Raw genomic sequence first — 16,408 nt, 5'->3', positions numbered from 1 at the left:
CGTCAGAAACGGCAGAGCAGTGAAGTTATTTGCCTGTGGAATATTATGAAGGGATAAGAGTGTATATTCAGGACCAATGCACCCAACTTTACAGTGTGTCAGACTCCGACGTGTCACTTGTGCCTTCATAATGATGTTGTCATGACGTTTGCCTCAAGGTCTATGACAAAGTGCACATGATTAATCCCAAAGTCGAGGCCGAAGAGATTCTCATGACTCCAAACTCAATCCTCAAACTTCACACAAACAGGTTAATTCAACTCGCATGTTGGTCTTGTTGCTCAATGAAATGCTGAGACGAACTGATCTGTAATTATTGTATTGTCTTGTGTACTAGAGATGACGTGGGTGCACTGTCATACCGTATGCTGGATCACGCTGACCAGGTTGCTATCGCTCAAGTTGATGAAAAGGGCTTCCTCCACTCTGGGTCAATCACTGGCACGTCACTACTGCTCGTTAATTTACAAGAGTCTTTTGGTGTCAATCAGACTCTCATCATTGCAGTCAAGGTCAGTTTGAGAGGGTTCCTGTGACCTGTTTCGGGTAAACGTTTTCGGTGACCAAATTTTCACCACTTCTCTAATCCAGAAAAAAATAATTCTATTGCAACAAGTGGACTAATTCCTCAAATAGTGGTCATCCATAATACGAGACGAGACACCTTGTCCCAGTTCGTTTTACAAATAAATACATCCCATGCTTTCATAATTACCCGAGTTTATAAGCCCCTCGTATTAATGAAATAGTCAAATGATCTTAAAAAGAATGTTATTGATGATGTTTTTCAGTTTTGTCGAGATGGCGTCTTTGACGGTGTTTCCTGTTGCAATGTGCACCCACATTTATATTCACGGGAGCTTTGTAGGCCGTCTGCTCTGTGATAAACAGTTGTACAAAGTCTTGAGTTGACATTGTCCCTGAAGGCAACACTGCCCTCTTCAGCCACCATCCTCATCCCTCAGGTGGTGCCGGTGTCCTATGTGCGCTTCAGTACCAGTCCAGTGTTACATACGTACACCAAGGAGAGCCTGAAAGCCTTCCCTTTGGGCATAGTCCTCACCTTCCCAGTTTATTTTCATACCAGCACTGGAGAGGTCTTGCACAGCTCCAACAGCCATCTCACCTTCTCCACTAACAGGTCAGTTTCCACTCTCCCTGTCAGTGCTCATTAATATTTTTGTGCTAGTCGCTGAGGAGTGGTGCGCCAAAAGCCACAAGTCGCTCAAACGTGTTTGCTTGACGAGTCTGTTGTACGATGCCAAGTGCCAACAACTTTGGATAATTAACATAATTTTCTGGATTTCTTTCAAAATGTCATTTAGCGAAACATGTTAATTAATGATATAAAATTCACTTCATTGAATTGTCACTCTCGATCTTGAATGCCATTCACCGCACCGACCGAGACCATCCACACTTGCAGGCAAGGAGGGATAAGGATAGGTGGTCAGATTTGATCTTGCACAAATGCTTCTGCATCTCTGCAGTGTGTTTGAGGGGACTCAGCGTCTTGCTCAAGTGCACCTAGACATCAGGCAAGATGGAAACTCGTGTCTCTCAAACAACTTTTTTCTAAATTTGTGTTTACACAGCAGATTTGGAGACTGAGTTGCTCTCGCCCCAATCTGTGGCCTAAATTAGCCATTATTCAAAGATCATTCCAATTAAAAATTTAAAACATGGTTGAACATCATGAGTTTGGGTGGTCGTATTGATACCTGGCTGCCTTTTGTTTAAAAAAAAAAAAAAGGACCATCAAAACTTAATTATATTTCATTTGCTAGTTTGGGTCTTGATATACAGTGGGGCAAATAAGTGAGGTCAACCACCAATACTGCAAGTTCTCCTACTTGAAAAGATTAGAGAGGCCTGTCATTGTCAACATGGGTAAAGCTCAACCATGAGCGACAGAATGTGGGAAAAAAAACAGATCAAACAAATCAGAAAATTACATCGTTTGATTTTTAAAGAATTTATTTGCAAATTAGAGCGGAAAATAAGTATTTGGTCAGCTTCAAAGAAGCAAGATTTCTGGCTGTCAAAGAGGTCTTACTTCTTCTAATGAGGTCTAACTCGTTACCTGTATTAATTGCGGCTGTTTTAACTCATTATTGGGAGAAAAGACACCTGTCTACAACCTCAGTCAGTCACACTCCAAACTCCACTATGGCCAAGACCAAAGAGCTGTCGAAGGACACCATTGAAAAATTGTAGACCTGCACCAGGCTGGGAAGACTGAATCTGCAATAGGTAAAACGCATGGTGTAAATAAATCAACCAGTGATGGGACGAGTGTATTGACCCACTTCACAAACTCTGTCAGCACTAGATTGACACTGTTGGTCACCCAATGGTGACCCCTGCAGTCGTTATAAAATCATTGCAGGTAAAGAAATTCCTTGTTTGTGTAAATGCTAAACTGAGTTGGCATGTAAAATATAGCAAATCTGAATTACAATTCAGCTTTTTAACTTATGTCGAAATAATAGACAAAAGTGATTAGTTTATGAATTTTTATTGAGGAACAAAAGTTTTTGGAGTGTCTCTGCTCCAAGGCAATTTCTCATCTTCGACACCAGCTCTCCAGCCTCAGAAAATACTCTTTCACATGGTTCAGATGACGATAGTGAGCAGAGAGTTTTAAATAAAAGTTGATGCAGATGTGGATATGTTTTCTGGTTCTATTTCCTATATTGTAAAGGGTCTTCTTTTCTGGGTGTGTTTGCCTCTGACAGGCAGCGTTGGACTTCATTTATGGAGGATCTCGCAATTATAAAATAAAATGAATAAAGCAACTGTAAAGCTCTTTAACTGACTATCATATGTATAACAGGCCATTCGCTTGATAAACTGATAAAGTGGGTGCAATGCGCCACTTAAAAAAACCCCAGTATATAACAGTAAACAATGCTCAAAGGAGAAAAAGATTCACCAAGATCAAAATTATTCCACACTGGGGAAAACTTCTTAGAACGATCCATAATTTCGCAAAACTCCAGCCAACAAACCCACGACATGTTGATACAGTTTGTGTCCTTATAAACACACTTTGGCGCAGCACATTCAAACGATTCAGTTCCCGGATTGGTCACGTGATTCTTTCTTCAAGTAATACACGCACGATACGGGGTTTCATTCTTGAGCTCTCGGCACTGTGCTACGTACCAGTGTCGCTCGCCCCATCACTAAAATCAACTGTGGGAGCAATTATTAGAAAATGGAAGACATACAAGACCACTAATAATCTCCCTCGATCTGGGGCTCCATGCAAGATCTCACCCCGTGGCGTCAAAATGAAAACAAGAACGGTGCTGGGGGGACCTAGTGAATGACCTACAGAGAGCTGGGACCACACTAACAAAGGCTACAATCAGTAACACAATGCGCCGCCCGGGACTCAAATCCTGCAACGCCAGACGTGTCGCCTTGCTGAAGCCAGTACACGTCCAGGCCTGTCTGCGGTTCGCTAGAGAACATTTGGATGCTCCAGAAGAGGACTGGGAGAATGTGTTATGGTCAGATGAAACCAAAATCAAACTTTTTGGTAGAAACACAGGTTGTCGTGTTTGGAGCAGAAAGAATACTGAATTGCATCCGAAGAACAGCATACCCACTGAAGCATGAGGGTGGGAACATCATGCCTTGGGGCTGTTTTTCTGCAAAGGGACCAGGACGACTGATCTGTGTAAAGGAAAGAACGAATGGGGTCATGTATCGAGAGATTTTGAGTGAAAATCTCCTCCCATCAGCAAGGGCATTGAAGATGAGACGTGGCTGGGTCTTTCAGCATGACAGTGATCCCAAACACACAGCCAGGGCAACAAAGGAGTGGCTTTGTAAGAAGCATTTCCAGGTCCTGGAGTGGCCGAGCCAGTCTCCAGATCTCAACCCCAGAGAAAATCTGTGGAGGGAGTTGAAAGTCCGTGTTGCCCAATGACAGCCCCAGAACATCACCGTTCTAGAGGAGATCTGCATGGAGGAATTGGCCAAAATACCAGCAACAGTGTGTGAAAAGCTTGTGAAGAGTTCCAGAAAACGTTTGGCCTCCATTCTTGCCAACAAAGGGTACATAGCAAAGTATTGAGATGAACTTTTGGTATTGGCCAAATGCTTATTTTCCTCCATGATTTGCAAACACATTCTTTAAAAATCAACCATGTAATTTTCTGAGTTTTTTTCCCCACATTCTGTCTCTCATGGTTGAGCTTTACCCATGTTGACAATTACAGGCCTCTCTAATCTTTTCAAGTAGGAGAACTTGCACAATTGGTGGTTGACTAAATACTTGTTTGCCCCACTGTATCAGTAAATTGGCAAAAATGCTGATGTTCGCTTTCCAGTGTAAACGCAGATGTTTGCAAATTTTTATTTGGGTTTGGCACAAAGATTTTGAGTCTGCTCTCATGCAAGACTCCAGAAATCTGAGAATATTTAAACCTGTTGGTTGGGTCTGAAATTCTGTGGTCTTGGACAGTCTAAAATTAAACAAGGTCTCTAAAGAATTAGTTGGTTGATCAGAAATAATTTTCACTTCATTTGATAATCGACTAGTTGTCAAATCAACATTTCAACACTGCCAATATGGTTTGGATTCATGAGGCAGACGCGCCTTGTAATTCACTACGTTAATTCACGAGGCTGTTCCCTCTCCATGGTTTCAAACACAAGGAGTTCAGTTGTGGTGTGAGTGACTTCAATGAGTGGGAGTGTTTGGCACGGAAGGAAAGTCTCCTCATCGTTCTTCGCGACAAATGAATTCTGTTACAGTGCACTCAAGGTGCTGACATTCACTTTGAGGGGAAACCAATCAAAATCGGTGTCATACAAGGCTGAGACTCCACGGACAAAAATAATAGGCTGTGTTTAATTGTTCTAAAATCTCCACGAGAAACTCGGATTTGACAGGTACATGTAGTTCAGCTGGGAGTGCGATGCTCTTTCGGTGGACGCAAACAGCAACACCTGTTTAGGAAAAAATACCTGCAAAATTAAAACACTTCGCTGCTTGTTTATTTTCAAATACTTGTATTATTGGCCACAGCATTTGGTCGGATTTTCGATTTGAGATTACCAATGGAAGATTTATATGCCAAATACAATCGACAGCAGCAGTTTTTTGAGCTTTGTTATGCTTCATATGCAAACTGCTTCTCAAATCAGAGCACCAATACGAACATCGTGTCGAAATATGCTGCTGTATCTGCTTTATCACCAGTATAATCATGGCTTTCTTTCTTTCCGTGCGTTAAATTTGAATCATGGTTAATGGTCAAAAAAGCAAAAGAAATATTTGGACAAGCCAGCACAGTTTTTTAATGGCTGTTTTGTTCCTGTCTGTCAGGGATGATCTGGTGCAGGTCGGGTTTGGGCCCAGTAACCATACTTTGATCGTCCGGACCGTCAACACAGGTCTCACACTGCTGTCTGTGCACGACAGTGAAAACACTGTTGTGGCAGACTACATTCCGCTTACTGTGGAGCATGCCATTCAGCCAGAAGAGGCCCAGAGGCTGGTGGTGGGAGACGTCATTTGCTTTACTGCTCAGCTGGACAGTGAAGACGGTGAGAGACTTTGCGAATGTAAATATGTAAACTCCCCTGAACAGTTTTAGTTTGACCATCTTGGGCAACTTTTTCAATCTCCTCTTCTCTGCAGGAGGCCACGGTATTTGGAGCTCCTCAGCCAATGCCGTACTCCAGGTCGACTCCAAAACTGGTGCGGCTGTAGCCAGAAACTCTGGGGCAGCGACTGTGTACTATGAAATACCGGGTGTTTTGAAAACATACAGAGAGGTAAAGTACGTTGACTTGATCCACCATAGCTACTTATTCTAATTCATCTGATAGAATTCACTGAAATACCTCATGCCAAATTAGAGAAATTTATTTATTTATTACGGTGCTTCAGGTCGTCAGTTGTCATGGAAGAGATAACAGATTCTGTCTGAACAATGCATGGTGAACTCCGGAGTGTGACACAAGGAGCAGAATTTGGACACCGAAGCAGATATGACACATGAGTGGCAAAGTAAATTGTTTACATACGAAACTACACGCCAAAGTCGCCCAACAGGTGGTGATCGGCACCAACAAAGTAACAGCATAGAACGCTCGACTAAGAACCATGGAAGGATATTAGACGTTCTGGAACCAGACCTAAAATATCGAAAGGCACCAGATCACGTCCAACCCCCTGACAAAATAAAGGGTCAAAGCAGTGCCTCAACACACTGGTTACTTTTTCACTGTCACCCCACTTTTCTTTTCCAGAGACATTTGATGACTTCTGTCATTGCGTCCCATTGAGTGTATTTCCCCAAAGATGAGTGTAACCTGCATATTTATACAGATACTGTATCTCTTATTTTATGTATGATCAAACCATGAGGTGTTTCTTTTTTCAAATTTGCATCTGACCCGAGCAAAATTGAGAAGGTTGTGATTGCTAATTGTATTCATTGATTGTTTTTCTCCTGAATGTTAGGTTGCGGTGAAATCGGCTACCAACACAGCTGCAAAAGTACAACAAGCCTTACCAGTGGAAATTGGCAAGCAGACTGAAGTCTTTCTCACGACCAGAGGACAAGGAACCAACCTCATCGGTACTGAAAGGACTCAACTTAGTCAACCTTTTGTCACGACTCATGCCGATAATCACTAAATCACCACACAAAAATGAAAATTATAACTTCCTATGATCAGTACCTAATTAAGCGGGGTCCAACTACAAAACCATTGCTGTCCCCCGGTTTAATGCAAAAAAGCACATTCTTTGGCCAAATAACATTTTTCATCATTGGACATTGAAACTGTTGCTGTTTGTCCAGTGAATTGGTTTGCTTTTCATTCCTCAACCCAAAACGGAGCATCGTTGTTACATAGGTTCATAGAACCTTGAAGGCAACTTGCTCAGGTGAGGAACGAAGCATAAGCATGGTAGACTGTTAATGTGAAAACCCGCACAATACTGCACTCCAATGTGAGCCCTCATACTTGATGAAATGAAATACACGGACCAACTTCCCTCAGTTTGCTCTGTAAGCCCTCAGTTTCAATTCAAATAGATATCGAACAGTGAAGCGTATTAAATCTCTCACTCAAATCCTTTCTGCACAGCCCCTTCCGCCTTTCCGTCCTTCATCTAATTCATGTAACCGCAGTGTTGATTGTCGGTCTTCGCTCATGCCACTGTAATGTATCCTGCAGGAACCTGCTCCTCTTTCCAGACCGAAGCCATTGTGCAACTACAGCCAGAAACCTCTGTCGCTTGCCACCTGAGCTTTACCAGTGATGCTGTTGATTTCCCAGCAAGCAGCGTCTTTAAAACGCACATCAGCTTTGACACCAGCAGTGGTACGTCTTATCTGACTTGACATTTCTGTGGAAACAGCCAAAGACCCCCCCCCCCCCCCCCCCCCCCACGTGGGTCTGTCATGAGCTGGAGAATGCATTTTTCATCACTCAATATTTGATTTGTCAATGTTCATTAATTTTAAACCCCACTATTAATTTCTGGAATATGAAAAAAAATTCTATCACATCAACTTTTATGGAAATATATTTATCGGTCTAGTAATGGTGAATTCCATGTTTGACATTATTTTTTTCTGCTACGGAAAATCAAAGGAGACAAACTTAGTTGTTTCAACATCTTGACTGCAGCATGTGCAACAAATGTAATGCACTCATTCAATTCAGGTAGGTAGTTTGCGATGACATATGCTTGCACCTATGTGGAAGAAATTGAGGATGGGTTTGCAAATTGTGCTCTTGCTGAGGACCCGTAGCACGCATGCTTTGAAGTACATGCCCTTTGAACTTAGGTTATTGCATTCTATTGGTTCACCACCCGATGGCAATTGCATTTGACACGCTGTCCCTTTAACATTAAGCAGGTCAGTCAAGTTGAGAACCAGTTCTCATATACAGTGATAACCCTGGCAAGAGACAGGCAATTTTACTTCCTTGTGTGTCATAATTCAATTAAAAAAAAAAAGAAAATCTGAGGCTTCAATGTCCCCTCAGTCATAGTGCGTCTGATAACTTTGACATGAGGGCTCTGTCGAACAAGGTTGCCATGAACCAAACTTGTGCTGTGTACTCCATGTGAAGGTGAAAGGTAAGTACTGCTTACAGTCTATAATCAGTATTAGCGTGGCCCAAGGAGTGTTTTTAACGTTGCCCATAAAAGGCGCCAGGTTGTAAGTATTGAGCTCCAAAGGCTCCCTCATGCTTGAAAGCTTGTCTCATTGTCTTTCGGACCCCTCGGAGGGAATCCACAGCCTGGTCAATGAGGCACCCACTTTGCTCATTCCAACCGAGTGCTCATGGGAACATGTGACCAAATTACTTTTCACTTAGAAATGCAGAGATGAGAGCAGATCAGGAATTGATGCGCTATCTAAAGTATTATGATCCCACTTGGAGGATTATAACTGCCTTTTTTAAACTGTAATTTAATAATACATTGTTTGTCATCATTCTGTCACCCTCAGCCTCCCGTTTCCTTTTTGTCCTTGGCATAGGCTTCTACACGTGTTCCGTGACCTTGCAGCCAATGGCAGACCAACTGACCAGAGTTGCGAGTATGTCCATGAGTAACCTGCTGGTGAAGGCTGCCCTGGAGGGCAGCGCTTTCTCGGGGGAGCAGGTCAGCGCCAGACTGCCAATAGAGCCCGGCATGTACTCGGACCTAACTGAGCTGACACTCTCAAACCTGCATCCAACTGTGGACCTCACAGTCTTTGTTCCAGCTGCTGCCCAAGCAGACATGGAGGTCAGGGGCAATCGTGGTTTTCAGAAAAATAACGATGCCCTGGTCTGTGTGAGGAAATCGAATCGAGTGAAATATCTTTGTTTTTCTTAGGCGGTCTCCAGTTCTCCCATCATTGGTATTCAAAAGGCCGAGGCACAATGCGACTCCCCAAGTCTACCAAAGTACACCATCAGGGCTTTGGACCTCCGAGCAGCCGGCTCTGCTTCCATTATCATCAGCAGTGCCTCCTCGGGTCAGAGACTCACCATCCCGGTCACTTTGATACACGTGGCTGAGCCTGGTGCAAACACGCAAGGTCAGTTTTCCTCTGCAGGTTTATGGGAAGTCACAATAAGGTTGCCTCTTGAAAATGTTCGATGCAGGGGAATACCTCAATTAGTTTTGATTCCTATATGACTCGCAGAAGCAAATTCTGAAATATATTGTGTAGATGACATGGTTGGGTGCTTGCCCCATTGCTTGTTCTCCCTCTTAGTGACCAACTGCTGTTATCAAGCCAAGAGATGCCAAGTGTGCCGGTTTGGCCTTTATTTTATTTTATATTTATTTTTTTATTCCCGGTACGGGCACGTTCCATTTTTCCTCACAGGTCAAAGATGTTCTCGAAATGACGAGTCGACACGCGCAGTAGATTAACTTGAAGTTTGCAAGTGAGTCTGCAAGTGCAGGGGCTTGTGCCTGGCTGACACAAGATTTAGACCTACTCGCCAACCGATCCTTTTCATCAAGAGCTGCACAATAAATGTTCTGAAAATGACGTATCTCAAATAAGTTTTAAGATTTACATTCTACCTTGTTTTGCTTTTTTTTTTGGAAATTAATTGAACCTTGCAAAATAAGATAAGATAAGATATCATTTATTTGTCCCGCAATGGGGAAATTACAATCAGAATTCAGAAAGGAAAAACACTGGGTAGAGAGAGGGGAAAAAAAACCACGCTCGAACTATCCTCTTCCGAGGATAATTTAAGTCCAGGATAAAAAAGACCCTAGCACATGAATAAGCATTAGACAGTTACAACAAGTCACAAGACATAACATGTATAAGGGGGGGGGGGGGGGGGGGGTGAATGGGAAGGGGGGGGGGTAGGGTAGGGTAACCGCGACGCGGCCGACAATGACCAGCCGCACGGTCACCGTTGCGCTCCGCATTATCGAACCACGTCGCGGGGGAAAAAGAATCGGAGCGATGAAGACGGTGATAACAAGGATGTGTATGCGCGTGTGGTTGTCCAGTTGTGTATGTGTATGCGTGTACAGGTCATAGCTGCTTCGTCGAGGTCTGCTCATCATGAAGACAGTCCCGGCTTATCAGTCCATGGCCGAGAAGGAGGGGGGGTGGTGGTGGGGGCCCTAGACTCCATGCGTATTTCCATCCAGGGGAAAGGCCAGATAGCGTCGTTTGTTTTGGAGAGACAGCCGCCAACAATTCCAGACAGCCTTGAGTCCTTGGTCTGTATCTCTCACTGGCGCCGATCAGCCAATCCTCAATTCCTTTTCGAAGCGAAAATTCCAACGTCTCCATGGTATTATCAATCGCGCGGAGTCGCTCCAAACCGCAACAATATTGCGGTTGAGCCCAGTCACCGCTTGAGTCTGAGTGTTGGACATTCGCGCCAAGCCATCCAGAGTGACCGGCAGCTTCTTCACTTCCAATAGAGCTGCTCCCGTCGGTTGAATTTTGCGATAGAACAGCAAGCTGCCAACACCAAACAGCAGCATACCTGTTATCAAAAGGCCAATAATGTAGATGTCTTCCACGTCCTCCACGGACAGTACTGTCAGGCATACCGGTCTCCACTTTCTCCATGGATCCAGGGCGTATCCGGCAGCAAGTGTCCCCGGAGGGCAAGCAGGCTCCCCACGGCCCGCTCTTTCCGTCGAAAAAAAATTGTCAATTACATCGAGAGACCAGCCAACTAATTCCATGGTTAGTTCTTCGGATGAAAACACGGTAGGAGGCTAGGGGAAAAAAAAAGACAAAGACTGCACAAGACTAAGTGGCGAGCAGGGAAAAAAAGGTGGGAGGGCAGGGGGAGCAGTGCAGAAGCGTCCGCCTTCGTCGAGAGCCAAGCAGAAAAAAAAATGGCTCTAAACCTGACACTACTTGTAATGTTTATATATATATATATATATATATGTATGTATACACACACACACACACACACACACACAAGGGTGTGTGCTGGAGCCTATCCCAGCCGTCTTCGGGCACTAGGCGGGGGACACCCTGAACTGGTTGCCAGCCAATCGCAGGGCATATCTATCTATCTGTCTCTCTCTCTGTCTCTCTCTCTCTCTCTCTCTCTCTCTCTCTCTCTCTCTCTCTCTCTCTATATATATATATATATATATATATATATATATATACTGTATATATATCTAAGCTCTATATGTAACTTTTCCCAGGCCTTGGAAAACATTTAGTATGTGATTTCATCCTGCTCTCTTCCCGAGCAGATGCGACACCACATGTAAAAGTGGAAGAGGGCCGTGCTTCCCACCTGATGCTGTTCTTCACATTTGCCCTGCTCGCCTTGTCATCCATCGTCTTCCTCGGTAGGGTGCCAGTTACTACAGGACTACCATATCGGTCTCATCTGGACATGTTCATCGTCATTGCAACACACCAGTACTGTATGGACTTGTTTTATAGCCTTTTGTGTGCAGATTCCCGCACCCTTTCTATTTGAGCACTCACCTGAGGCTCACGCTTTCATTTTTGAAACACGTTTGTTGTGAGATTTATTTCAAAGAGTGGCTTTGTCGGTTCCTTTTGCCAATGTGAGGTGGTAGTTTTTGTGTGTGGACAGAAAATGTTCAGAAGCGAACACGTTATAACAGTACATTTCGAAGCTTGGGATTGAATGCCCTTTTCGGTATCTTATTTCTATGGTACCTACATATGTACATAATGCATTGTTTTCTCGATGGGAGAATTTCTGGTGGGCTACTTTGTGGCCGTCTCCCCACCATACATCTTCTGTTTTCCGGTTTGAACGCGGTGATTCTCGGCTCTTCACTTTTGTTCCGTTTTTGTTAGGGTGGTTCTGTTTGTGACCAACAGATGGCACTGTAGGGCTCATCCTGCAGTGGCACACCTGCTGTTCATTTTGTCATTAGTTTGTGTTTTGTTAAAAGGACTCCCTGCCCAACCAGTCTGTGTCGGATCATTGTTGCTGTTGTGTGTTTCTCTGTGCATGTGTCATGTTTTGTTTTCTGTCTCAGGTTTTTTTTTGCTACTTTGGTTTCCTGTGATTTTCTGGACTTTATTTGAGTGAGTTTTTGAGTTAGTTTCTCCTGTGTACTTCTGTTTGCATTTTTGTTAAATACATCTCGGTCAGCCACCCTGCCTCTCCCTGCCTCCCTGCTTTTTGGGGTCCTCCCAACAACTACCACCACGCAAAACATAATAGTTTTGTCTCCCGCAGTTGTCCACGATCTGTGCCATCGCAAGCAGCAGCCGCACCCCTACTCTTTCGTCATCAGGAAGCCTCCGCCTGGTAGGACACACTCGGAATGATATTTCCTGTCAGAAAAAACAATGAATGAATACAGTTGCAAGAAAAAGTTTCTAAGCTCTTTGGAATGGCCCGTGTTTATGATTAACTCCAGGATCAAATGTAATCTGACCTTCATCGCATGTCCCGAAAACAGACTTATACTCTGATGAAACGAATACCATATTCGCAATTATCTTTTCATGGGTAAAACACACATCCATTTTGATTTTTCCAAAAGCATTTCCCGATGGGGACAAATGCCTCACAAAAAAAGGGGGGGGGCTCTCAGCATACCTACAATTTAGAATTAATAACTTGCCTCAAGCTGGAAGGCATTTAATATGGTAACTTTTTAAAAGCTGTGATGCTGGTCAGTCCATGCTAAGCTGAATGGTGTAGAAATGGAGAAAGTTCAGCACCTTTGCTCCTCTCTGCTAGGAGTGATCGTCCTGCAAAGATCACCACAAGAGCACAGTGATGCTCCTGCAGTCAAACAAACGTGTCCGTGCTTTCTCAGCCACTTTAACTGAGTAGGTGTCAGTCGACAAGTCAGTCTTATGATAAATTAACACCAGAACTACGAGAGCCGTCATGTTTATTCCTTCATACAAGACAATACATCTTGATTGATATTGCGCTTTCACAACAGCTGCAGCTATAACAAAGTGCTTTACAGAACAGTTAACATAAAATGTCAAAACAATAGAAAGGAACACCAAACATGGACAGTCATACAATCGTCACAACTTTTCCTGCACACACAGAATGTCTCCTTTCACCAGTGAATCAGAGACCTCATGCTCAAAACGGGCATAACTTGCCACACGTCGACTACAAGCTCAGTTTGAAAGTAAACCAGAAGCAGTCGCGTCCATTGACGATCAAAGAATTTGGTTCACTTCCGTCAAATTTAGCTGGGCTTCACTTCTGAGCACCGACTCTCAGTTCCAAATACGCATCTGCGCTCCGCACCAACGCTCCTCTCTCGTCACCCTCCACCCCACCAGCCATTCATCCAGGAGCACCAATGCAGTATGTCCAACAGCGCTGACATATCCGCTGAACAAAATGGGACTGTGAAAAATGCTGCCCATTACAGGCGCAAAAAACATCAGCGCCCGCAAGGCTGTCAAGCGGCGACAGTCATTGCCCTCATCAAAATCAACGCTGGTCCACCATGCATCATGCCGAGGAGGCGCAACCAAGACGCACATCTTCTTCTTTGACGAATGTTGTGGAAACAGTCCACAACGGGCCCACACAAAGATGACAAACACTATATGAAAAAACAAAAGACAAAACTACAGGAAAAAAAAACAACTACAAAACCAGGGGGCCTGTCAATTTGACTGCTCTACTTCATTTTACGCACGGTGCCACCGGGTTTCCATAGCAACCAGTGGCTGCATTGAGAAATACTGTTGGTCACCATGATCTAAAAAAAAAAATCTAGAGGAATCGAGAAAGCATTACATCCGCTTCAAAATATTGACTAGTCTTGAGGATGAGCTGCTCGACTGACACACAGCGTCTGAGTAAAAAAAGTCACCTTTCCCTGGCGGAGCCGTGTTTCGTCTTGTTAAAAAAAAAACAACAACAACAAAAAAAGGCTGTTCGATGTGAGCTTGTGTGATGCTTGCTGAAAGCATTCCTTTGTGGAAAAAAGATCCAGAGTGCTCTCGGGACAGAGTTGTTTTTTGTGCCATACTAATGAATTTGTTCCTCTCCGAAGTGAAGTGCAATCAAATCTTTTGCGACACGCGTCTCCTTTCATTCGGCAGTAAACTATTTTTTATTTTACTCATGACTATTTCTCACAGCTGAAGCGCACGCAGCGTGAAAGCCGCATGGGACAATAGGCACCCCACCAACTGTTGCTGATTCATTTATGACATAAATGACATGAAATACTCACAAAAGAATTCTACAAAACAAGATACCTTTATGAGACACGTGAGCGAGTAATTATCGTTTTAGATGTTGGCGTCACAGTCAGAGCGCAACAGAGCACCATCCGTCAAACTGACAGCTCGAGTCGGCCTCAAAGTCCCGGTAGTCCAAGCGTTTTAAGCACTTCTGTGAATTGAATCTGCTCATTTTACCCAGCGCATGCTTTGCCAACCTTTTCTCATCTGAGAAGTACCTTTGACTTTACCTGCACCCCTCCTGGCTCTTTCCTCAGCCCCGGATTCCGTCAACCGCCCCTACTACCCTACACCCTGGTGCGATGCAAACAGCAGCTTCAGGTTGCGTCTCTATTCTACAAGACACTGACGAATCCTTCATCATCCCTCCTGTCCCATAGACGGTCATCACTGAATGCACCTCATCCGCCTCAGAATGACAGCTGTTGGATGTGACTGCAAAGTCGTTGCATCTTAATATTGGTACACTTACACTTACAAAGTGCTATAAATACCTGCGTGCGCAGGTGCGTGTGTGTGTATAAACCAAAGTTTCTTCAGCTGAATTGTCCTTGTGCTGTTATTTGCTGGATCCTGTTTTTCAAGCCCTTGTATGGAGAATGTCTTTTTTTTTCGCTGCCTCACTTTGGTTCATTGTGTTAATTTGCCTCTTCAAATAAAAGTGATTAATCAAAATTCAGCCTTTGAGTTGTCAAGGGGCAGCCATTCAATGTTAGAAATAGGGTGAACAAAGTACATACATTGAGCTCAATTCGCAATTGAGCTTCTCGATCAATGACACATTTTGAACATCCCAATGATCATTTGGCTTTTCCACATGATGGCTCCTTGGTACCCGAATCAATTGCCACATGTCAGCAAGTTCCATACACAATCTTGAGAATAGTAAGATTTGAATGTTTATCACATGGCGCATAGAAAATTTATCATTCATACTTTGTATTTTTTTTTCTTACAATTATTTTATTGACTCAAGTCAGTGAATGCTCCTTTTGGACAGAGATTCTGCATGTTTGCGCAGCTGACATGAAATTCTTTATTTTCTGCACCAGCTACATTGTTTTGCAATATTTCTGTCTTCCCCGGGGAAGGTGTAAAACCAAAAGAGCATCAACTCATGCATGGGAGGGCCTTTTATAGGGAAGTTCAGGCATGTAACGCTGGAATAGCCACAACCGAGGCCCAAGGGTATTCTTAAGTGTAGTATTCTCGCCAAGTGTTGGCTGAATAAACATGCGTGCTGGGCACCCTGTGGCTGTGTACATTGGAAATAACTCACGACCTGCTTGCATGAGGCTGCTTTTGATTGACTACTCAAATCTCAGTTCAAATGTGAATAAATGCAAATGTGGAAGTGGCAGTTTCCAAATGACTGCTATTTAATGCTTGTGGCATGTAGCTGTGTAAATGTGAGTGTACAATACAACTAGGACTCATTAAGGCAGTCAATCCCACAAATCACGATCGGTTTATTCTCTCTGTGAAGGCACATAGTTTGCAGAAAGGCCACCTGTCACCCCATCAAGCTGGAAGCTGTCGAGCGACATCCGAGGTGAAGGCAAAGTGATGCGGTTAGTTGAAAGGGGGTCCATGACGTGGTCTGCGATTGACACCCGACAGGAATGGCAAGGCGGCCACAGCCACCCACACTGGATTTTGCCAAATGGTTTTTGGCAAGCAGTTTATACCAGAGGTCAGAGATTGCTCTTTTGAATGTAGATTGGGGATGGGCAACTGAGGGTCCTTGAGTGGTTCCTTGATTAATTACAAAAAAAACTTTTGAACAAATCCCCCAAATCATGACACTGAAAAACACTATAGGTTCAACAAAACAAACGAGGAAAAATAACTGATGTTTGTGATGTTTTTACTTGTGATGTGGTTGTAACCCCCGGAAATCCAGCAAAAGTCCAAAATATGAAAAAAATGTAAAAAGCAAATCTGCGAATATGCAGGGAATAACTGTAGTTTTAGATTGTAATATCAGCAATCACCATTAGATGGTGGGCATGTCTTAGTTGCCCATACCCAGGGTCTTATATTGCCCTCTACATCATGAGTCGGACTAATATTTTTTGGCAGATTTGGAATGATATGCAGAAGACAGCCCTTGTCATTGGGGGGGGGGGGGGGATCACAGTTTGGTTATTTTGTTCTCTGCTAGGTTTGGATAGTGAATTCTTTTAGACGTGCATTGAGAA

General features: G+C 43.7%; 1 protein-coding gene across 1 annotated transcript in view; it reads left to right on the top strand.

Annotated features, from left to right (window-relative positions):
- LOC147211013 (nuclear pore membrane glycoprotein 210-like) overlaps positions 1-14,849 on the top strand; it is a 34,364-nt gene extending 19,515 nt beyond the window's left edge. Inside the window, exons 20-31 of the mRNA XM_086120282.1 lie at positions 159-250; positions 338-512; positions 966-1,141; positions 5,345-5,565; positions 5,660-5,796; positions 6,488-6,605; positions 7,210-7,356; positions 8,529-8,779; positions 8,870-9,074; positions 11,240-11,338; positions 12,211-12,282; positions 14,465-14,849. Of these exons, the coding sequence (XP_085976408.1) occupies positions 159-250; positions 338-512; positions 966-1,141; positions 5,345-5,565; positions 5,660-5,796; positions 6,488-6,605; positions 7,210-7,356; positions 8,529-8,779; positions 8,870-9,074; positions 11,240-11,338; positions 12,211-12,282; positions 14,465-14,556 (1,785 nt within the window). The 3' untranslated portion in view covers positions 14,557-14,849. The remainder of the gene's footprint in view (positions 1-158; positions 251-337; positions 513-965; positions 1,142-5,344; positions 5,566-5,659; positions 5,797-6,487; positions 6,606-7,209; positions 7,357-8,528; positions 8,780-8,869; positions 9,075-11,239; positions 11,339-12,210; positions 12,283-14,464) is intronic.
- Positions 14,850-16,408: the final 1,559 nt, after the last annotated feature.

Source organism: Hippocampus guttulatus, chromosome 1 (assembly GCF_054856545.1).
Source record: "Hippocampus guttulatus isolate MCC_2025c chromosome 1, RoL_Hgut_1.0, whole genome shotgun sequence".
NCBI classification, from domain to species: domain Eukaryota; kingdom Metazoa; phylum Chordata; class Actinopteri; order Syngnathiformes; family Syngnathidae; genus Hippocampus; species Hippocampus guttulatus.
Note: the sequence above shows the minus strand (reverse complement) of the source record. Positions and strands in the feature narration are given on the sequence as shown.